The sequence below is a fragment of the Emys orbicularis genome, chromosome 3, assembly GCF_028017835.1.
Source record: "Emys orbicularis isolate rEmyOrb1 chromosome 3, rEmyOrb1.hap1, whole genome shotgun sequence".
In the NCBI taxonomy this organism is placed as follows: domain Eukaryota; kingdom Metazoa; phylum Chordata; order Testudines; family Emydidae; genus Emys; species Emys orbicularis.
In genome coordinates this window covers 5,262,974-5,286,908 of record NC_088685.1, presented here as the reverse complement: position 1 = coordinate 5,286,908, position 23,935 = coordinate 5,262,974, and the positions used below count along the sequence as shown (strand labels likewise).

Genomic DNA, 23,935 nt, shown 5'->3' with positions numbered 1-23,935 from the left:
CCATCACTGACCCCTTAGCTCTTCATTGTTCTTATCTACCACGGACCTCTGGGTGTTGGGGGTCTGAACCACCAGACTCATTTGGCATGCCAGGAACAGAGCTAGTCCTCTGTCTCTCACCACCGGGTCCCCTAGGAAGGGTGTGAGTAGATGAGCATATGCAGGGGATGACACCACAGGTATCCCTAATGCTATATTACTGCTATTTGTTTTGGAAGTTCCTTCTCTTCCTTGATTGTGTTAATAAAAGGGGCTAAGGCCTTGCTTTTCCCTCAGTGTGAGTGTCTTTGCCATGCACCCTGGGTTCCCTACAAGATATTGAACTTGTTAGTTTTAATTCTGTTGAGTCTGATTCTGGAATGAGAACCTATTACCCCCAGCTCATTAAATTAATAGCAAATGGCAATCAATACTATTAAAGAATCAGGCTACAGAACCTGTGGCACTTACATTTGGCTCTCAGCTAACTGCTCTGAACTGGATTCTGTCTCGGTTAGAGAGCACGAATGGGGCAGCACTTACTGAGGGGAGGGTCTGTGAATTCTTGCCCATGTCAGCTGGGTCTATGGGGAGAAGATGGTGCCCTATAGAGTGAGAGGCTTGTAGAGATCCAGGGAATGGATATTTTATAGGCTGATCCCGATCCCTGCACCACTTTGGATACAGGCTAGAGATTTGTGTTTCACCAGCAACTGAGAGGACCAGTCAGCTACTGCCCCAAGGGCTGGAAGCTACTAGCTGGGGAACTCCCCACAGTGTTTGTTCGCTGCCAGGGTCTGAAGTGTTTGACAGGAGTGTTCTCGAGCTCTGAAGAGTTCAGGTGACACACACGACACACCACAGTCACACTGCAAAGACTGAGGGCTTGTCTACACTGGCACTTTACAGCGCTGCAACTTTCTCTCTCAGGGGTGGGAAAAAAACTGCTGTAATGCGCCAGTGTAGACAGTGCGCCAGCGCTGGTAGCTATGCCCCTTGTGGAGGTGGTTTTTTAGGCGCTGGGAGAGCTCTGCCACAACTACACAAGCCAAGTTAAAGCGCTGCCGTGACAGGGCTTTAACGTTGCCAGCATAGACAAGCCCTGAGAAACCATCTCTGAGAGGAGACCAGAGGCGGATGTGTTTTGATATGTGAGCTAAAGTACAGACAGTTACACTGAAACCTTATAGTGGAATGTTTGTAGCCGAAACAAAAGGGGGGCAGTCTGTATAAGCAGATTTACTGTCTAAGAGCTTTTGTTTAAAAGTTCTTCACAGTATTCCAAATGCTATTTACAATGTTGTATACAATTTACTGTGTGTTTTGTGAGCACTCAATGTTTGTTTTATCAATAAAGCGTCCAGTCCTTCCCCAGGAAACGACTGGGAACTATGACCCTCCATTGATCAGGGTTTTACATACAATAGCCCCAGAGGTTACAGGAGAGAGGTCTGAGTCTCTGTGATGCTTTCTGGAAAGACAGAACTCTGGCCAGCGCGTCAGCAAAACGCTAAGCTGAGGTGCAGGAAGAAGGGGAGTGGAATAGATCTATACAGAATTTTGCCTAAGCACACCCTGCCCTCTCACTTACTGTCTTAATAGACTGACGAAGGAAGGATTATTATCTCTACTGTACAGATGAGGAGCACAGGCGCAGAGACTAAGGCCTGGTCTACACCTAAAACGTAGATTGACGTAACCCCTGAGAGATGTAGTTAAGCTGACCTAAGCCCGGTGTAGACACTGTTAGGTAGATGAAGAATTCTTCTTTTGACCTCGCTACCACCTCTCAAGGGGGTGGATTAACTCCAGGATGGAAAAGCCCTTCTGTCCTAGTAGAAAGCGTCCACACTACAGTGACACAGGTCAAGTTGAGAAGCATCTTACTCTGCAAGTCATCCCACTGAGGGCTACTCAGGGGAGCAAAGTACTGAGTAAAGGCAGCAGAATGGAGCCCTATATTAATTTGGGGCTGGATTCCAATACCCTTACTCACTGAGTAGCGCCTTACCTCACAAGGAGTCCCATTGGTGTAAGTGGCTACTCCATGCGAATAAGAGGATCAGAATCTAGCCCATAACATGCTGCTCTCCTTTGGTGTCTTTTTTCCAGTGCCCTTTACAAATCTTAATTAATCCTCTCAACACCCAATAATAATTCTTAGCCCTTATAGGACTTTCTGCCACAGATCTCAAAGCACTTCTCAAAAGTTAATTAGCAATGGGGAAGCAAAGGTGGAAGCAGTTGCTGGCCAGAGAATGAAAGGTGCACATGAGGTCTAAATCAAGAGCTTGCTACTCACTGTAAGGAGCCGAGAGAACGCTTTTTGGTGAGATAATTTGGCTTGCTTCACACCTTCGTTAAGGGGCTGTTCCAGCTGGGCAAAACATTTCTCAATCTCCTTCTCCAAAGCCTTGATCTTGTCCTCCACAAAGCCTTCCAAGCCGCTCTGCTGATAGTGATTCTGCAGTGGCAGAAGAGCAAAGGACACATCATTGCGCAGCTGATGCTGGAGGCAAAATAAAGATACAGGCCAAGATTTCTTCTTGCTAGAAACCGCAGCGCAGGCCTGGGTTCAGTCAGCACCCGGATGGGAGGCATCTAAAGAACACACTGTGCTGGAAGAGGTGGTGTCACCAGTCCAGCCGGTGGTGCTCTGAGTCGGTACTGAACCAAAACCCTAGCGTTGCATGATGCTGGAGGCCGTGTGAAGGGACAGCTGGGAAACAGGGAGGTACAAGGTTTGGCTGCCTTTGCAGATAAAGCCAGTAGTAGTTTTAAACATCAATTATAGATGGGGGGAAAGAACAGAATCTCTGTATCTTTTTCCTACTTTCACTGCTTTACCCACCCACAGAACACAATGGGCGCAGGGATACGTTTTTGTCCCCCGGTGATATGGTTCCAGCGGTGAGCAATTGGGAGGTAGTGCTTGGTGTGGCATCATCAAAAAGCCCAATCGGCCAAGTAGAGCATGGCCTTGGACAACGTGGGTGTGTCTCTCCTAGGGAAAATAGCATGTTTCAGCTCTGATGCAGTTTCACTGATGCTGCCAATGGAGTACGCTGTAGTGTAGAAAGGGTGCAGGGATTTCTACCATGTCATCATCTAGCCCTGCCCTAGGGACAGAACTCAGAGCCTCCTGCATCAAAAAGTATAGTCCCTCTCCCTAGTTTGAACTACAGAACCATCCACATTAGCTGTCAGCAGTATAGGGTCTATGGCACATAACTCAACAGCTACAGCTCCATCCATCGGGGGCAGTGGTGCATTTACACACTAGTCAGCTCATTACTAGACTTTTAGAGCAGATTTGCATTTGTTTCCTGCTAGGAACCATGGGGCGAGTGGCCCGGTTCAAAGGAGCAGGGATGGAACGGGAAGAAGGCAGAGTGCAGAGAAACTGCTGCAGTGGGAAGAGAGGGGAATATTCACTGCATCATCACTGTGCTAGTAGTGAAGCAGATTGTAGCGCCCAAAGCTCTTCCAGCCGTACCACCATGTCTCGTGTGGAGTTGAAATTCTCAGCCAACAGGACAATGCTGAGAGCCTCTGTCACATAATCCATTAGCAGCTTCTTCTTCTCTTTCAGAAAGATATTCCTGATGTACTTTCTCATCTTGGGGATCTCTGGAATAGCACAGAGAGGCAGAGTTAGGCCTAGTCTACACCGAGGATGACCTAGCCATGGCGCTCAGGGCTGTGAAAAATTTCACTCCCTGTGTGATGTAAGTAAGATCGACCTAACCTCCACTGTACATAAGAACGGCCATATTGGGTTAGACCAAAGGTCCATCTAGCTCAGTATCCCGTCTTCCTTTTTTTGTTTTAAACCTGCTGCCTATTAATTTCATTTGATGACCCCTAGTTCTTATGTTATGAGGAGTAAAAAACACTTCCTTATTTACTTTCTCCACACCAGTCATGATTTTATAGACCTCTATCATATCCCCCCTTAGTTGTCTCTTTTCCAATCTGAAAAGTCCCAGTTTTATTAATCTCTCCTCATACAGAAACTGTTCCATACCCTTAGTCATTTTTGTTGCCCTTTTCTGTACCTTTTCCAATTCCAATATATCTTTTTTGAGATGGGGCAACCAGATCAGCACACAGTATTCAAGATGTGGGCGTGCCATGGATTTATATAGTGGCAATATGATATTTTCTGTCTTATTATCTATCGCTTTCTTAATTATTCCCAGCATTTTGTTCGCTTTTTTGACTGCTGCTGCACATTCAGTGGATGTTTTCAGAGAACTATTCACAATGCCTCCAAGATCTCTTTCTTCAGTAGTAACAGTTAATTTAGACCCCGTCATTTTATATGTATAGTTGGGATTATGTTTTCCAATGTGCATTACTTTGCATTTATCAACACTGAATTTCATCTGCCATTTTGTTACCCAGTCACCTAGATTTGTAAGATCCATTTGTAACTCTTCACAGTCTGCCTGGGACTTAACTATCTTGAGTAGTTTTTTATCATCTGCAAATTTTGCCACCTCACTGTTTACCCCTTTTTCCAGGTCATTTATGAATATGTTAAATAAGACTGGTCTCGGTACAGACCCCTGGGGGAAACCGCTATTTACTTCTCTCTATTCTGAGAAATGACTATTTATTCCTACCCTTTGTTTCCCATCTTTTAACCAGTTACCGATCCATGAGAGAACCTTCCCTCTTATCCCATGACAGCTTACGTTGCTTAAGAGCTTTTGGTGAGGGACCTTGTCAAAGGCTTTCTGAAAATCTAAATACACGATATCCACTGGATCCCCTACATGCTTGTTGACCCCCTCCAAGAATTCTAGTAGACTGGTGAGGCATGATTTCCCTTTACAAAAGGGAACCATGTTGACTCTTCCCCAACAAATTATGTTCATCTATGTGTCTGACAATTCTGTTCTTTACTATAGTTTCAATCAGTTTTCCCGATACTGAATTCAGGCTTACTGGCCTGTAATTGAAGGGATCACCTCTGGAGTCCTTTCTAAAAATTGGTGTCACATTAGCTATCCTCCAATCATCTGGTACAGAAGCTGATTTAAATGCTAGGTTATAGATTACAGTTAGTGGTTCTGCAATTTCACATTTGAGTTTCTTCAGAACTCTTGGGTGATACCATCTGGTCCTGGTGACCTATTACTGTTTAGTTTATCGGTTTGTTCCAAAACCTCCTCTAATGACACCTCAATCTGGAACAGTTCCTCAGATTTGTCACCTAAAAAGACTGGCTCAGCTTTCAGAATGTCCCTCACATCCTCAGCTGTGAAGACGGTAGACACAGCTGGGTCAACAGCCTAGCTACCACCTCTCCAGGGGATGAATTTGCTACAGCGAAAGAAAAACCCCTTCTGTTGCTGAAGCGAGTGTCCACACTACAGCATGTCAGCAATGTAGCTGCAGCAGCAGCGCTTGTAGTATAGACACATCCTTAGAAACGTGGTAGGAAACATTCCTCCAGCAGGATGTTCAGCAGGGGGAACATCGCTCCTGCAGAGCTTCCCGTCAGTGAACGCAGGGCTGGATTAAGGCCTAGGCCTAGGCCCCCAGCTCCAGGAGCCGTGTGATTACATCAGAATCCCAGCCTGCATTTACAAAAAGTAAAGTCTCTAGTCCTCACAGTTGTGAAGAATAGCTTGGAAACAGGTTCAGTAACATCTGCCTGAATCTGCACAGAGCCTGAACCAATTGCTGTGAGGGTGGGCACTGCCCCATGCATTTCAGTGGGGGTGTTAACCCCACTGCTCTGGAGGGCTCTCCGAACTCCAGCCCAGCAGAGGGCTCTGTGCGCAGCCGGCTTGACCCATCCAAATAGAAACACAGAGAGCAGAGGGGACTCCTGTTTACACTCATGCTGCTCCTGAGGAGAGGGGCATCGGGCAGTCATGCCTGGTGGGAAGAAGTAGGCTCTCTTGGCTATTAAGCCAAAGGGCCTATTGCTAAGTAAAGGCTTATTATCAAGTGAACCAACCGCTTTGAAGCTTTATGAATAATTTGTAATAATGATGTTAAGTTGCGTAACCTTTATTCAAAGTGGAAAATTTAATTTAGTGGGAGTGGAAAGTTTAGTTGCTTGAGGTTTAGCACAACAGCCTGTGTATCAGAACAAGTGCTTTAACGGCAAGATGGACTGACCGCATTAGTATGGGAAGTTTGGATATTGAAATATACATTTGGAAATTTGCAACATGCCTTTTGTGATAGACTCAAGGAGTTCAATCTATTTAGCTTAACAAGGAGAAGGTTAAGGTTTACCTTAGAGCCTCTAAGTACCTACATGGGGAATAAATATTTGATAATGGGCTCTTCAGTCTAGCAGACAAAGCTATAACATGATCCAGTGGCTGGAAGTTAAGCTAGACAAATTCAGACTTGAAATAAGGTACAAGTTTTTAACATTGGGGGTCATTAACCACTGGACCAACTGTGGATTCTCGCTCACTGTAAATGTTTAAATCAAGTGCTGTCAAAAAGCTAGGTATTATTACTGGATATTTTTTGGAAGGGTGGGCTCTAGTTCAAACCCAGCTACTGGGCTTGGAGTGGGAATTACTCCGGCGCAGTCCTATGACCTGCGTTATGCAGGAGGTCAGACTAGATGATCACAATGGTCCTTCTGGCCCTCACATCTGTGAAACTCTGCGTCAGACACTCTGGGCACTATCACTCTAGGTGGCAGGTTGGGGGAACTGTAGGGGTGGAGCCATGATACCCCCCTCCCCATGTCATGATGTGCTTAGGGCTCCAGGCTGCTTCAGTATGAACCTGGGTGAACGTTCCATCTATAGAACGTCTCTTGTTTCAGTTGAGAGACTTGGAGGAAAAGCTGGTGTCTCAGAAACTCGGGGACCTACAAATTGCCTGCTGCAGATCTGAGCAGGGCAGCGGTGGCGGTTTGTGCAGGTGTAACCCACCAAGACCACTTAGAGAGAGATAAAATGAGTCTGCTCTACAGCCTTAGCCAACAGCCAGTTGGCTTTTAATTCATGCGGCAGAGGCTCATGAACTAAGCTCCAGAGGTCCCCAGTTCGATTCCACCGATGACCAGGGTCTGTCAGCGTTACACAGGGATCTGCGTATGGAGGCAGAAGCTACACAACGTTGGGAGAGGAAAAGGGGAAGCAACACAAAGAAGGAAACAGGGGGCTGAGAAGCAGAGCTAAGCTTTGCTATCAACAACACATGTAGTGCTGTGTCCTCTGAATGCCGCCTCTTCTGCAGCTTCCGGGCAGACTGTGTGACAAGCAAGGAAGGTTGCGGCTGTGCAATGACAGGTATGTGGCGTATTGAACCTCCAGCACTCAGGACATGAGACCCTGTAGTTTGAAGGATGAAGTCCTCTCCCTGGCCCTGTCGCAGTGTTATACCCCCTGAGGCTCAGGCAGAGACAGGGATTCACAGCACACACAGCAGTGACATCAATGGTCACAACCTCTGCTTTGCCAGAAGGTCTGTGCAGCCCAATGCACGGGCAGTGCTAGCTGCAGAGGTGGTGTTGCTGGAACAGGATACGCTAATACAGGGCATTGTTCCCTGGGCAGCCCCCATCTCCTGGAGAGCCCTGGCTGCAATGGAGAAGGTGCCTCCCCTGCAGGAACCCCACAGAAGGGCGCTGGTGGCAACAGCACTTGCCTCCCCTTGGGACGATGCCTCCCTTTGGGTGCAGGGGCCAGGCTGGGGCTCGGGCGTGGAATTTACAACACCCTGGGTCAGCTTTAGCGAGTCTGATCCTTGATCATTAACAGGTAAAGCTTCTCTAGCCTTCAACTCCAGGTTAAACTCCCGTTCAGGGCACCAAGATGCCAGGATTCTGGATTCAGCAGTGGACGGGCCCAGCAGAACAACTGGGTCCCATGCAACAAGACAGCATATGTAGGGGGCTGCAAGGGAGGGCTACTGAGATGTCAAGGGAAGGGACTGGACAGCGGGCCTATAGAGATTTGGGTTGGAAGAAAGGTGGGGTCACTGGTGGAAGAGACGCCAGAAGTGGGGCTCTCAGATGGTCATTGGAGAGGGTCTGAACCTCAGAGGTGCTGAGCACCTGCAACCCCCACAGATTTCCGTGTCTGCAGTGCACTGGGACTCAGAGCTGTGGATTCAATTTTTGGCTCTGCCACAGATACCCGTGTGACCTTGGCCAAGTCACTTAATCTCTGAGCCTCAGTTCCCCATTAGAACAGACAGTGACACTCACCCTTTGTTTGTCAAATCTATTTAGATCATCAGCTCTTTATGGCAGGGACTGTCTCTTATTATGTGCATGTAAATCGCCTAGCACCACAGAGCCCCGACAATTACACCTGTAATACAATTGTAATACAGGTGTAATTGTAATACAAATAATAACAATAAATATAATCCCCACAGTTTGGGGGAATGCATCTGCACATTTAGATGCTGCTTTGAACCAAATTCCTGCATCAGTGGCGTGTGCCCATCACCAGTAAGAGATGCAGAGTCAGCACTCTGAGCAATGAAGCATTAGCAATTCATGTTGAAAGAACAATTGTATGTTACCTGTCTCTTCCTTATTCATATACTTCTCCCGCCAGTATTCTTTAGCACTGACCGTGTAAACGAGATCAGCCTTGTTCAGAATTTCTGAGTCACTCGGCAGTATTTTCTAAAAAACAAACGAACAAACAAAAAAAACCCACCCCCACACACAGATTATGTAAAAAGTGGGGTTATTGAAGCAGCTTCAGAAAATTCATAAGGACATAAGAGCGGCCAGACTGGGTGAGAACAAAGGTCCAACTAGCCCAGTATCCTGTCTTCCAACAGTGGCCAATGCCAGGTGCCCCAGAGGGAATGAACAGAACAGAACAGGCAATCATTAAGTGATCCATCCCCTGTTGCCCATTCCCAGCTTCTGGCAAGTTCTATTGTCACTGCAGAATTCCACCAGTTAGCACAATCAGTGGTGCAGTGAGTGTGAATTTAATCAGTTGCGTATCCTCAACTACCCCATTCATATCAGGATCCAGTTCAAAACTGCGCTCCCTCCCTCCCTTTAGCAGCAAACTCCTCTGTCTGGTCACACAATCTCACCATTGTTGGGGCGAGAGCCTCTTCCTCTGCAGCTTTTTCCACCAAGAACAGCCTTGTGAAATCTCTGCCTCATCAATGTCCCAGCTCATCTCTCTCCCTTTCTGAGGCCTCATTTTCTCTCTCCCTACTTTACCGGCTTTGTTTAAGGAATGCTTTGTGCTGCAGACAAACAGTGCATCTTAAATTCCTAATTCTGTATTACTGTGAAACGATTGGATTTGGGATGTCAATTTTTCATTGAGCAAACACCGAATCAAGGATCAGCTTTGTCTGCACACTGACTTTAATGCCTGGATCCCTTATTTATGACTCAGGGTAGGTCTACACTACCCGCCTGAATCGGCGGGTAGAAATCGATCTCTCGGGGATCGAATTATCGCGTCTCGTCGGGACACGACAATCGATCCCCGAATCGACGCTCTTACTCCACCAGCGGAGGTGGGAGTAAGCGCCGTCGACGGGGAGCCGTGGAGGTCGATTTTGCCGCCGTCCTCACAGCGGGGTAAGTCGGCTCTGATACGTCGAATTCAGCTACGCTATTCGCGTAGCTGAATTTGCGTATCTTAAATCGACCCCCCCCGTAGTGAAGACCTGCCCTCAGAATCAAACCACAGAGGATGGTCAGCTCCAAACACACACGTTTTTATCACTGGATGGGATTTTCAGAAGTGCCTAACAAGGCTAGGCAACTAGCTCCCATTGGATGTGGACAGTAATTAGGCACTTGAAGGCCAAGACAGAGCTGGTCCCAGAATTCAATAGGGCTTAGAACTTTGTGAGTTGACATCGAGGTTTTTATAGTATAGTTGAGACCATGTAGAAATCACCACATCTCATGGAAAAATACTTACTTATAAATGTTAGTCCAAGGACCATCACATTTACTATTGAAATATAATAGGAATAGGTTTCCAACAACTAGAAAACCCAGTGTTATACTTTACCCCGAGCTTTGTCTTCATTCCTTTGATTTTCTTCCCTTTCACGGATGCGTTCCTCTCTAAAATGGCATCGTGTTTGGTTTCTATAGGTTTCTACATTTGGAAAGACAATGAAAGTTACTATAGGTAGCCCCCAAAATGCTTTCATAGATTTTAAAGCCAGCAGACACCATCTAATCTGGTTTCCAACATAACACAGGGCAAACTTCACCCTGGAATTTCTGCATCAAGCCCAGAACTTCTGTTTGAGCTAGAGCAGATCTTTTAGGGCTTGTCTACATGAACCAGTAATGGCAACTACAGGGATGTGATTTCTAGAGCCCACTAATATGTTGCACATTAACTGGCACATGTGGACCCTGCCAGCATGGACTAGAAGTTCCCTAGTGTGCTTTTAACATACTGCTGTTAACCTGGATTAACAGTCAACATGGATTTGTCAAGAACAAATCATGTAAACCGAATCTAATAGCTTTCCTTGATAGGGTAACAAGCCTTGTGGATGGGGGAAGCGGTAGATGTGGTATATCTTGACTTTAGTAAGGCTGTTGATACTGTCTCGCATGACCTTCTCATAAACAAACTAGGGAAATACAGCCTAGATGGAGCTACAATAAGGTGGGTGCCTAACTGGTTGGAAAACCGTTCCCAGAGAGTAGTTATCAGTGGTTCACAGTCAAGCTGGAAGGGCATAATGAGTGGGGTCCCACAGGAATCCGTTCCGGGTCCAGCTCTGTTCAATATCTTCATCAGTGATTTAGATAATGGCATAGAGAGTACACTTAAAGTCGGCGGACAGTGCCAAGCTAGGAGGGTTTGCAGGTGCTTTGGAGGATAGGATTAAAATTCAAAATGATCTGGACAAACTGGATGTAAGGGGGCTGCTGGCCCCCCACTGACACTTAGTGGGGGTTTTGGCTGGCCTCTCCCAGTACCAAAGGAAAGGGGAAGGGCCGAAGAGAAATCAGGATCCTGAGACTGACGGTCCCCAGGGCCAATGGGGAGAGGCCAATGCTCCATGTCAGCCTGATTGACAGGGCAGCCCGGCCAATGAGGGAGCCAGGAGGTCAGGGTCCCGTTCTCCGTGTGAGGGGAGCTGCCTGAGGCAGAGTGGGGCTGAGCTAAGGGGAGAGCAGCAGCCAGAGCTGGGCTGGGAAGCTGAGCCGCGCCGGCTAGAGCCAGAGGGGCAGAGGAGCAGCTCAGAGAGCTGAGCTGGAGGCGGGCTGGGGCTGGGGCAGGCCGGAGCCGGGTGCGGTGAGCAGCTGGGGAGAGCGAGGGGGGCCCTGGGCAGTGGGCCCAGCACAGGGAGACGCCCCCAGTGAAGAGGCCGGGCAGGCCAGACTTGGGGGGATCATAACCCCAACAGGGCGGGGGCCACAATGGGAAGCAGGGCCCTGCCACCCAGAGCCTGAGGGCGTGTGGCCACCGCCAGAGCAAGTGTCTGACCCGCAGCGTCTCTGCAGCACAGCCAGGGCCTGGGTAGGGCCTGGGACGTGTGAGGAACAGACTGAGCTGCCCTGACGTTCCAGCGACGCTGGTTGTGGTGCCCCTGTGCCCACAGAACGGAGTGACGGGTTTTCCTTTAACCTTTCCCAGTTTTTCCTCATTGTTTTAATTGGGTGCTGTTTAATAAACTGTATTTGCTTTGAGCTCTATGCAGTGATCAGTGGGTCAGGGAAGCATCCAGAGAGGAGAGAGCGTCCCGGAGTGGGGACACCCTAGCCCCTGGCCTAAGTGATCAGGACAAGTTTGGGGGTCAAGCCCCCCAGGAATGCTGGGCCCAGCCTTGTCGGGGTTACGAGGACTCTGCCACCCAAGAGAGTGGAAGGGGAGGCTCCCAGGTCAGGCAGGCCTGTGGGTAAAGGGAGCTGGAGCGAGGACTCAGATCCTTTGGGTAGCCGATTCCACTGGGGCAGTGTAAAAGCCAGGAAAGTTCCCCACAATGGTGGGACTGTTCACCCGCTTACATGGAGAAATGGTCTGAAGTGAATAGGATGAAATTCAATAAGGACAAATGCAAAATACTCCACTTAGGAAGGAACAATCAGTTGCACACATACAAAATGGGAAATGACTGCCTAGGAAGGAGTACTACAGAAAGAGGTTTGGGGATCATAGTGGATCACAAGCTAAATATGAGTCAACAGTGTAACACCGATGCAAAAAAAGTGATCATTCTGGGATGTAATGGCAGGGGTATTGTAAGAAAGACGAGAAGTAATTCTTCTGCTTTACTCAGCACTTATAAGGCCTCAGCTGGAGTATTGTGTCCAGTTCTGGGCACCACATTTCAGGAAAGATGTGAACAAATTGGAGAAAGTCCAGAGAAGAGCAACAAAAATGATTAAAGGTCTACTTGTGAAGTAACTCCCTTCTCTTCATGTGTCGGTATAATAATGCCTGCATCTGTAATTTTCACTTCATGCATTTCTCAGCGCTCCCATGTATAGGGACTGTCTTATTGCTCCAGTTTTACAGCTGGAGAAGCTAAGGGGAACAGAGGTTAAGTGACTAGCCCAAGGACACATAACGAGTCTGTTACAAAGATGGGAGGAGAACAAGGGACTTCATGGCTCTCATGCCACTGCACCAGGCCTCTCTTAGGATATTTACCCCATTCCAGCTGATGATCAACTTCCTCCCTGAACTACAAATGCCGATAGCTCTTGTAATTTTATCCTGATTGTGGGCTAAACTGTCTTTTTCTTACCCACCCAAAGCGAATGGGGGCCTCACATGTGTAGGGTGAGCAGGTGATACCTAGACTGGGCCCATGGATGCTATAAATTAACCCTGCAGCTCCTCTTACAGTAATCAGGACTCTTGCTGGAACACCCCATTGTATTTAGCAGCCCTAGTGGATGACATCCATCTTTAGAAGATAAATCAGTGACCTCTTATTTTTGTTCATGGAGAGTTCATTTTTAAGACTATAACTTATTTTTTAAAAAAGTCTGCAAATACTCACGTGTTTCTCTTTTCTTTCCCTGGAAAAAAATTAAAATGACACATTTAATCAGGTATGGCAAACATCAAAAATCCTATCATGCCCCTTGCACAGAACTACGTGCAGGGGGTTATGGGAAGGTGACAATACACAGTCTGGAAAGTAGGCAATGGGCTTTAGCATGTTCGTAAGTATTGCAGACTGGATCAGACCCCAGGTCCATCTAGCTCAACATCCTGTCTCTGGCAGTGGCCAGCACCAGATGTTTCAATGGAAGATGCAAGAATCACTGTAGAAAGCAACCATAGAATGACCTGTTTCTTCCTAACCCCCTGTGACACAGAAGTGAATTGGTGGTTCGCAACTCGTGTCAGGTCTGACATACTCGCTACACCTCACACACTGTCGTCATGATATATATCCAAAAGGTGGCCCGTAATATATCATTAATATTCTTGCATTATGTACATACATATGGTCAACCCACAAAGAACTTTACAGATGGGCAGGAAATATGTGACTAAAATGTGTGTAAACCAGGCACATCAGGGGAAACTGATAAGTTTTCTCCAGACAAAGGAAAGAGGCTGACATCTCAGACCAGGTGGGTCCAATTCAGTGGGCTATTCATTTGTATCTGAGGTTGCAGGAAGAGATCATTTGCATTGTAAAAATCACCAGGAAGAGAGAAGACAGCCTGGAATTTACAGCAGACAGACGGGCAGCCACACCCAGCAGGGGAAAGGAACCTTATGTGGGAATACATTTCAAAGGTTTACTGTTCTATAAAGAGAGGGGGAGCAAACCCCTAAATGATAGATCACTTAGGGGATTCAAGAGGCCAAAGCTCTTGAAATAAGAGGTTACTTCCTGTACTGGAAGTTCTTCAAGATGTGTGGTCCCTAGATGTATTCCACACATAGGTGTACATCCGCGCTGTGCACGTGAGTCCTGATTTTTTCCAAGCAGTGTCTGTTGACCTGCATGTGCGGTATGTCCTTTTGTGCTCCCGACTGAGAGTGTAAGGGGCAGTGCAGGTCAGCACTACTCCAGTTCCTCCTCTTACTGCACTATGGTGAAGTCCGAAGCAGAGGGACAGGAGGGCAGGTAGTGGAACACAGCTAGGGACCACACATCTCAGAGAACCTCCAGGTATAGTAAGTAACGTCCTCTTCTTCGAGTGATGGGCCCTAAGTGTATTTCACACATGGGGGACTTGTGAGCAGTGGACTGATCAGTGTGGTGGTGGGTGCAAGGTGGCTTATTGTAGAGTCATTTGCAATACAGTTCATCCCATGGCCGGTTTCTTCCTAAATCCCCTGTGACACACATACCCGTTGGTGGTTCAACACTCAACGCTCTGGTCGGTGGGGCTGTGAGCTCCTGGGGAAGTGCAGCTGCAGAGCCACGGCCTGACCCGGTTCTCTGTGCTGCGCGGTGGCGTGGCAGCCTGTCCTGGTGCTCTGGGCGGTGCGGCTGTAGCGCCGCCAGCCACCGGTGCTCCAGGCAGTGCGGTAAGGGGGCAGAGGAGTTCGGGGTGGTGGTCAGGGGTCGGGGGTGTGGATAGGGGTCGCGGCGGTCAGAGGGCAGGGAACATGGCAGCAGGGATCCCGGGGGGCAGTCAGGAATGAGAGGAGGGGTTGGAGGGGGCGGTGGGGGGCAGTCAGGGGCGGGGAGTCCGGGGGCGGTCAGGGGACTGGGAGCATGGGGGGTGGATGGGGGCAGGAGTCCCGGGGGGGCTGTCGGGGCGAGAAGCGGGGGGGGGTGTCGAATGGGGGCGTTGGCCAGGCCATGGCCTGCTGTTTGGAGAGGCACAGCCTCCCCTAACCGGCCCTCCATACAATTTTGGAAACCCGATGTAGCCCTCAGGCCAAAAAGTTTGCCCGCCCCTGCCCTAGGTCCTTTTCTCCAGAACTGCTGCCTAGCCATTCGGTCCCTAGTCTGTAGCAGTGCATGGGATTCTTCTGTCCTAAGGGCAGGACTCTGCACTTGTCCTTGTTGAACCTCATCAGATTTCTTTTGGCCCAATCCTCCTATTTGTCTAGGTCCCTCTGTATCCTATCCCTACCCTCCAGCATATCTACCTCTCCTCCCAGTTTAGTATCATCTGCAAACTTGCTGAGGGTACAATCCACGCCATCCTCCAGATCATTATTGAAAATATTGAACAAAACCGGCCCCAGGACCGACCCTTGGGGCACGCCTCTTGATACCGGCTGCCAACTAGTCATGGAGCCATTGATCACTACCCGTTGAGCCCGATGATCTAGCCAGATTTCTATCCCTTATAGTCCATCCTAGCAGCTAGGCCATGGCAGCACAGGCTGTGGCCAGGGCCGGCTCTAGGTTTTTGGCCGCCCCAAGCAAAAAAATTTTTGGCTGCCCCCCACCCCAGCCCTGGGTTCTCTCTTCCCCTCTCCCACCTGCACCCCCTGCCACCCCAGCCCTGGGCTCTCTCTTCCCCCCCAACCACACCCCCTGCTGCCCCAGCCCTGGGCTCTCTCTTCCCCCCCCCACCACCCGCACCCCCTCCCGCCCCAACCCTGGGCTCCCCCCCACCAGTGATGACTCTGCCCGCTCCCCACTCACCTCCAGCCGGTCCGGCGCTGGCAGAGTCAGGATAAGCAGCGGGGCTCCCGGGCCGTGCCTCAGCCCAGGGTCCCTCCATCCAGGGCTCCCGCCTCCAGGACCGGCCGGGACCTGGGAGGGCAGAACCGGGGGACCACCCCAGCAGAGGGCTGAGGAGCCGGGGCAGGATAGCCCCAGAGGCAGCGGAGCCCCGGAGAGTGGGACGCAGGCCCCGCACGACAGCGCCCCGCCCTCTATGGCCCCGCTGCAGCTGCTGATTCTGGCCGCCCTGCCACAGTCTCTGGGCGGCTTGGGCCGCTTCGCCCAGCTACGGCTGCAGCGCTGGGGGCGGCCGCCCTGCGGCACCTGCAGGCGGCTCCGTGTGCCCCGTGGGGTGTCCCCCAGCCTGAGTGTCCCCCACTCGAAGCCTGGCCGGCCCAGCCACAAGGTGTGGGCACTGCTCCCCCGCGGCGCAAACCACAGCGGCTACAGGGCGCCCCCCGGGCACGACGCGCTGCTGCTGCCAGGGCCGGCTCTAGGCTTTTGCCACCGGAAGCACACAAAAAAAAAATGGCCAGAATGCTACCCTTAAAAACGTGCTGCCCCAAGCACGTGCTTGGTTTGCTGGTGCCTAGAGCCGGCCCTGGCTGTGGCACAGACTAGGTGCCAAATACAGCCCCCCAGGGAGCTGGGTATGTACTTGGGCAGCTAGCCCATGCCGCAATGGCTTCACTCCTATTGGCACCCGAGCTAGCTAGCTCAGAGCTAGCATGGGTATGGCTACATGTGCTGCAGTTACACCCCCGCGGGCCGTGCAGACAGAACCATGGGGGTGGAGTAGCTTGCTGTAGCCTTGGCTTACACAGCAGGTCTTTTAGCTCAGGCAGTAGAGGCTTATGTGTTTAAAACCTGAGATCGCAGGTTCAGTTCCTGCTGCCGAGCCTCCCAGGGGCACAGTGTTACACACACAAATACCCACACTTTCATCCTGTCTAGACCAGAGGTTCTCAAACTGTGCAGGAGGGGGAATGTATTCTGGGGAGGTGCAAGATGCATTTGGAAAAAAAACCTTACTGCACACAGGGGCAGCAGGTTTGTAGAAATTTTGGTGGTGCCCAGAACGCCCAGAGCCCGCCCCCCAAACTCTGCCCCCCACCTGCCTAAGGCTCTGGGAGGGAGTTTGGGTTGGGGAGGGGATCTGGGGTGCAGGCTCTGGGCTGGAGCAGGGGGTGGGGGTGAAGGAGGGGGTGAGGGGTGCAGGCTCTGGAAGGGAGTTTGGGGATGGGAGGGGGTGCGGTGGGAGGGGGTGCAGGCTCTGGGAAGGGCCGGAGGGTGTGTGTGGGAAAGGGGTGGGGGTGCAGGCTCTGGGAGGGGGCAGAGGAGTTCGGCGCTTACCTGAGTCTCCTAAGCAGGGCGGGCCAGGGTTCTCCGCTTGCTGCTACCCTCAGGCACTACCCCCACAGCTTCCTATTGGCTGCAGGGGCGCTTGGGGTGGGACATGGACCCACACCACCCAGGGGTCGCAGGGAGGGGCTGGCAGCCACATGGAGCAAGCAGGCAGGAAGCCGCTCAGCTCTGCTGCGTTACTGGTGATGAGTGGGGGCCCCAGGCTGTTTTAAAGGACCCAGGGGACATAGAGGTGGGAGGGGACGCCCGGGGGTGGAAGGCAGGGCCAAAGGAGAGACCAGTGCTGGAACAGGGCTCGTGGTGTCTGGGAACCAAAAATATTCCTGGTGCCCAGGAACCATGGGCCCATAGAACTCGCCGCCCATGACTGCGCCAGCAATGAATAACTAGCAAAGCTGATTCCTCCAGACGTATCAGGCCCTCAGATGGTGCTGTGCGTTTGACTCTAGATGGCACTGTGCATTTTGGCGGATTTCTGTTCAGCTTGCCTAGCATTATACAAAGTCGTTGCCATCTGTACGTTAATCCATTTGCTACAACACAGTGTGCACATTTAATTGTAAGTGTCACCACAGTTTTGCTTTTGTTCTTATTACAAGGGATCGTTGGGTCTGTCTGAATCAATGCTTCACTGTTTTTAATATTTAGTGACTTGCAGGCTGGTTTATTTTTTATCTCTATATGTACTTGTGTGGCGGAAGGGGGGGCGTAAATTACTACTAGACACAAAGAAGGGGGGCACAATCAAATACGTTTGAGAACCACTGGTACTGTTGTTAGACACTGCAGTCAGAAAACACCAGCCAGAACAAATGGCAGATGCTTCAGAAGCCGATGGGTGAACATGGATGAGGTGGTAGCTAGAAGGAGGGGCTGCAGGAGGAAGACAGGCAGACACACTGTAAATCTCTAAAGGAAAGACTCTCAGTCCCTGAAGCCCAGGGACAGTCTATTCCACTACCTCAGGTATTCCTTCAGATGCAGCTTATCAGACTTGGTGACCACCAGAGCGATGTCACTGCACATCCCGCCTTGGTAAGCTTTGATGCTCTCGGTCAGCAGCACTTCATGGACTTTGGCCCCCACAGCTCGTTCGATGTCGCTGATAACCCAGATGACTGAACATTTATTGATGCTCTTAAGGAGAGAGAGAGAGATAGGGAGGATTATATCTGGAAGCAAAGAGGCAGCCATGCTCCATCCTGAGACATGCCGAGCACCCTGGATTCCCCACTGACTGCAATGGCAGTGCAGAGTGCTCAGTCTCTGCAGGATTGTGCCAGCAATTTACAGACTTGAGCGCCTAGCTCAAGCCCCTCAGCTGTGTGCCACTCAGGACTGTGCTAGCTGGAGGTTCTGAGCTGACCGCTAGGGGTATGCCTACTCAGCAATTAAACACCATGGGGGAAGGAGGGTCCCAGAGCCCAGGCTCCAGCCCATCTACATCTACACAGCAATTTTACAGCCCCAGAGCCCGAGCCTGTCAGCTGAAGCGGGCCTGCTGCGGGTGTTTAATTGCTGCGTAGATATTCCGTGGGATAGCCCTAGTGCAGAGAAGATAACGGTATATCTGATCATTGCAGGGTCTGCACTAGTGAAGAGCGGATGGAGAAAGGTGCTATGGGGCTTTGATGCTACAGGAATCCAGGAGCAGCAATGGATCCAAGCTGGGAAGCACTGTTAGCTAATATCAGGGGTGCTCCCGCACTATACGGTGTGGATGCTGCTTCGTTCCGCTAAAGCCTTGCCCAGGCCTTCCCCAGGCCACAGAGCTCACTGCCCTCTCTAGAGCTTTCCTTCCTTCATTACACTGGAATAGTAACATTAGAACCAATGGTTAAATGCTTTCCAGCCAAATAACATCTCAGCATTTTCTTCCACACACCACAGAGCTGGTAAGTCACCTCTTTCCACATTTCGTCCCTTTTGCTGTTGAAATCTCCTGTCCCGGGAATATCCATAAACACGACACCTTCTGGAATCATGTCGGACTTCGGAATCGTCACTTCCACATATTTGATTAGTGGCCAGAGTCGCATCTTGGCTTTCTCTTCCTCCTGTGCTGGCTCCTCCTCATCCTTGTCACTTTGACACCGCACATAAGGGTCCAGTTTGTCAGAGAGTTCTTTTGCCTGAAACACGATAAATAAATCAAACTCTGCCCCTCCATGGTGATAGGACCTCAAAGTCATCAGTGAACAGTAAAATTAATTGAACAATCTGCCACCTGGGGGTGTTGTGAGACTAAGTTTTATTCCCCACCATTTTACAGAGGAGGAAACTGAGGGGCCGGGAGGAGCAAGAGCACTCAGTGAGTCATTGTCTGAGCTGGGAATAGAGCCCAGGAAGTCTAGCCTCCTTCCAATTCTGATAGAGTTTTCACAAGAGCTAAACAGCATGGGGGAAGCACAGCATCTCCCTCTCTGGTACTGCAGAGGACACCTGAGCGAGTCACTGTAGCCTGAGGCCTGATTAACTTTCTCCAGCATCCCCCATAAATCCCTGGGAGTGGCTGTGGCTAGGGAACGGGGCAAGGAGGTGGGCTGCCGGGGGGAGAGGGTTACAGCTGCCTCTGCATGGCTGGCAGAGCTGATCAGAAAGCAGAAATGTTCCCTGTGGTCAATTCCTCAGGGAAAATCCCCACTTGAAATTGGGGAAGAGAAAGGCAGGAAAACCCTTGCAAATCCCAAAGCCAAGATGACATTTTTAAATCGAAACAAAGCAAAACAATTGTTTCAAAGTGATGATTCGCCACAAAGTATTGTTGGTTTGATGTCCCTGATCGGAAAAAATCAGAATATCAGTTACAATTGACATTTTCCTGCCTAACGTTTAGACTTCAACTAACCCACATTTTCCAACTGGAAATATTTTTGGTGAGGAAATGTTGCCGGGCTCTAGGTGGCAGCACTGGAGCTGCCTTCCTGCCAGGGGTGTGGCGGAGTGGGATGGGGCAGGCGGAGCTCACTCCCTCAGTGGGACAGACTGGGGTCATCTCCATGGGGAATCCCACAATAGATTCATGCAGGAGGGGACAATTTTGCCCTGAGTTTGGCCTATTCCAAGTTCTCTGGAAAAACCCATCCACAGCCAGCAAAGCTTGTTTGTAGCTCAATGTAAAGCTGAAGGAGGCACCTACTGAATTTAAATGTTACCGCCTTTCCTTAAAGGGGTCTGTCTGCACTGCGAAGGGGGGCAGAGGGGTAGGATTGCAGCACATGGAGACATACCCGAGCTAGCTTTGATCTCGGTGGCAGTGAAGCGGCAGTAGCATGGATTTCTGTGCGGGGGAGCTGCCCGAGTAATTATCCAGGGTTCTGGGTGGGCTTGTACAGCTGCCACAGCTTTACTGCTATTGGTATATGAGCGAACTGGCTCAAAGCTACCTCGGGTGTGTCTAGGAGACATCTGACTGCAGTACTGCCAACTTTAAGAGATCAAAAATCTTGTTGGTGATTTTAAAAACCACCAAATCCTGTTTTTCAGTTTGTCTTTTGACCTTTTAACTCCCCTTTATGCCTCAGTCATTGTGTGTATAATAATTTCAGGTTGAAAAAGTCAGACTTTAGTGTACGCCTCTCTCTAGCCGCTCATCCTCTCCTCACCCCTAAGACAGGGAAATGCCTGGTCACCCATTTCCTGTCACGGTCTTGACTCTCTCCCCTCCTACTTTTGTTCCTCTGACAAAAGAACGACTGGCTGGTAAATAGTTTGAGCATCACTGCCCTAATTAGTGCAGCAGGATTCACACTCCCACGCAGAACTTATATAATTGTTCAGGGTTGATGACTTACATACTAGAGAACTTTAAATTTATATCGGTCACTCATATAAGCGATGTCACAGGAAAAACTATGAGGCATTGGTTTAGCCATTGGCAAGAAGCAACACTTCCCTGCTTCTCCTCCCCACCTCTCCCCCGCTTTCACTGTCTGAAACTGGGACTGAGCCCAGCTGCTCCAGACTCCCTCCGCCGGCTCTAGCACCTCCCTCCCCATCCCCTCACCTTCCCAGCCTCCTCCTGCTCTGGTCTCACCCTCTCCACCCATCTCCCTGACATAAGAACAGCCACACTGGGTCAGATCAATGGTCCATCTAGCCCACCACTCGGTCTTCGGACAGTGACCAATGCCAGATGCTTCACAAGGAGTAAACAGAACAAGGCTCTTTATCTAGTGATCCATCCCCTGTCGTCCACTCCCAATTTCTGGCAGAGGTTTAGAGCATGGGGTTTGTCCCTGACCATCTTGGCTAAGAGCCATAGATTGACCTGTCCTCCATGAACTGATCTCATTCTTTTTTGAACCCACAACGGTCTTCTGGATTTGGAATTTATGATCACACACTCACTCACCTGCGCTCCCTCGAGGCGAATACATTTTGAGGGAGGGATATTTACTAGGGGCTTTGCCCTCAACAGGTCTTCATAAGGTCTGGTTTCAGCATCTCTCCCATAGAGCGCTTGAAGCTTTTGGACAGCTTCACCTACATCATCCTCGCCCTTCCCTTCCTCCTCCTCCTCTTCCTCCTCTCCGGGTTTCCGCACAAGCTCCACCAGATTCTTCAGTTCCTCCTTCCATTCCTGCCAGTACAGAGCAGGGCAAACAGGCCATTGTTATCTTGGGCATTTGGGGGCCGGGGCGGGGGCCGGGCAAGGTTGCTACAGAATAATGCAGGAGTTGGGGCTGGATTTGACAAGGGCTGTACAGGCAGTGGTAGTGGATTTCAGTAGCTATGGGGATGCCTAGAGCTCAGGCTGGGTGGGATTGGTGTAACAGCATTCCAATCAAAGGCACTACAGATCGATTTTAGTGCCGAGCAGAGGGCAGGGGATGGGAGCTGGGAACTGGCTCGGTGCTGCAGGAGACGCTGTGGGGAGCTATAGTGCAGAAGCAGCACAAGTGGTTCCCTGGCTTCTGCAGCAGACGAACCAGCTGTGGTTCCAGCAGCAGGATTCCCCTCTGGACAACTACAAGCAAAGCAGGGAGGGAAGTGCTGTTGCTTCCACCTGTCCCCTCCTGGCCTACTAAGAGAACCAGCCCCAACCCTGTCCTTAGAGGACACTCATTCCTTCCTGGAGCCCTTGGCAATCATCAGGCAGGGCTGAGGTTTAATGCACGAAGCAGCCAGCAGGGGCCTTCTGGGCCAGGGAGCCAGCTGCCCTCTCCATAAGACAGAGTTACCCTGTGGAGGGGCTGTGGCTACACACCCTGCAGCCAGGATACTGTCCTAAAGAACACATCCGTGCCCTGCGCCATGCTGAGGAATTAGACTTGCCTGTAGTGACAGAAGGTGAATTTTTGCCTCGTAGTTTTTGCTCCGGCTGCTGCTGACTTGCACCATGCACGAGGTGCAGGCTTGGCTCCCCGACACTGGCAGGAAGAACTGCTGCTCGATGATGGCATTGAACAGCGAGCTCTTCCCAGCCCCGGTGCTGCCAAAGAGCCCAATGTAAATGGGGTCCAGCGAAGACTTTTCTTTCAAGGTGAGGAGGCGGTTCCTGAGGAGGAGGAGAGAGGGAGGGAGGGTTAGACAGAGTCATGTATTTGGGAAGGGCCAGGCAGCTCCCTTCCTCACAAATACAGCCCCATTGGAGTCAATGGAAAGACTCCCCTTCTCCCCAACCCCCAAACTGATTTAGATGAACACTGGATCAGGCTCCGCTATCGTTAGGGTTTGGCTGGATGGACAGACAAGTTTTCCTGCCATAAACCATGAACCACGGCCTAGAGCAGCTACAGCTGGCGAGGGGCTAGGAACCCTGGAATACGCCCCTAGAAGCAGAAGGTCTGTGTCATAGGATGTATGTATCCCACGCTAGCCCAGCAACCAAAGGGTTAATACAGGCACTGCCAGCCACTGCTGATTGGCTGGCTAACAGCAGCTGGGAGGATAAAAGGGCTGGAAGGCAGGAGAAAGGAACTCCTGTCAGCAGACTACTAGAGAGCTGCCCAGGGAGAACACCCCAGCAAAGGGCGAACAGGCCAACAGACCGAAGAGCCTGCAGAGGCCCGAGGGAAGGCAGGACGGAGCTCAGGGTACTCTCAGAACCAGCAAACCCAGACGTTCCTTGTCTGGCTTGAGGGCCCTGAGCTGGAACCCAGTGGAGTGGGTGGGCCTGGGTTCCCCTACCAGCCCCCCGACAGACCTGAGAACAGAGATGCTTTCCAGGTTCCTGGACACCAGGAGTGGCCTGAGAGCCCTGCTGAGCTGAGTGAGCCAGAGCCAGGCCCTCCCCACGTTTGGCTGTGGGGACCCCTTTCCACTGACGCACCACCTCACGGTCTGACTCAGGTCTGCGTACTGCAGTATGGACGTGTCAACACGGTTGTGAGTCCCAGGTCCAGCCATCCTAAACCTGGGTTTACAATGTCATGTGGAGGCACAAGCGCAGGCTTGGAAACAACGACTCTCTAGGCTTGAGTCCCACAGACCCAGGTTTACAATGTAGGGCACATACCCCTAATGGCCTTATTCTCCCCATGTCATCCTGTTCAGGCAGCGAGGCCCAATCCCAAACTGGGAGCATCCCCAGAGAGCCGTGTAAGCCCAGAGAAGCCTGTGCAAAGGCCCTGAGCCGCCATACCAGCTCTTTGCTTCTCCTTGGTTCCTGAGCAGCAACATTCTATAAAACCTGCACTATTAGGCATGCCTCCTGGCCACAGTTTCCTCTTGGAGCCCATGTGGGGAAGGTATCTGCAGTGGGGTTCTCTTTTCCAGTAGCTCTACAGGGCTGGGGAATGAACTGTCCCTGCAGCAGGGACATCCCAGAATTGTGGGGGGTCTTATACTTTCCTCTGAAGCAGCTGGTGCTGCCTCTGTCAGAGAAAGGACCCTGGTCTAGAGGGACCGTGGTCTGATCCAGTTTGTCAATTCCTATGGTGCTATCTAGACACAGGCCTGAATCGGAATCCTGCAAATGCAGGAGGAGTTCAGAGCCAGATCTGCACAGTGCGACATGGGTCTGTCCATAGAGCAGGTAAGCAGAGCCCTATGTGAGTGTAGGCTGGGGTGTCTAAATCATTAGGCTTTAAGGGAG

The 23,935-nt window shown here is 50.6% G+C and overlaps 1 protein-coding gene across 1 annotated transcript in view; it reads right to left on the bottom strand.

The window, feature by feature from the left end:
* LOC135876780 (nuclear GTPase SLIP-GC-like) overlaps positions 1 to 23,935 on the bottom strand; it is a 64,861-nt gene that overhangs the window by 33,405 nt on the left and 7,521 nt on the right. Inside the window, exons 4-12 of the mRNA XM_065402118.1 lie at positions 22,174 to 22,396; positions 21,251 to 21,478; positions 18,801 to 19,028; positions 17,858 to 18,033; positions 12,943 to 12,961; positions 9,978 to 10,067; positions 8,500 to 8,605; positions 3,476 to 3,609; positions 2,282 to 2,443 (exon numbers count right to left, since the gene is read on the bottom strand). Of these exons, the coding sequence (XP_065258190.1) occupies positions 2,282 to 2,443; positions 3,476 to 3,609; positions 8,500 to 8,605; positions 9,978 to 10,067; positions 12,943 to 12,961; positions 17,858 to 18,033; positions 18,801 to 19,028; positions 21,251 to 21,478; positions 22,174 to 22,396 (1,366 nt within the window). The remainder of the gene's footprint in view (positions 1 to 2,281; positions 2,444 to 3,475; positions 3,610 to 8,499; positions 8,606 to 9,977; positions 10,068 to 12,942; positions 12,962 to 17,857; positions 18,034 to 18,800; positions 19,029 to 21,250; positions 21,479 to 22,173; positions 22,397 to 23,935) is intronic.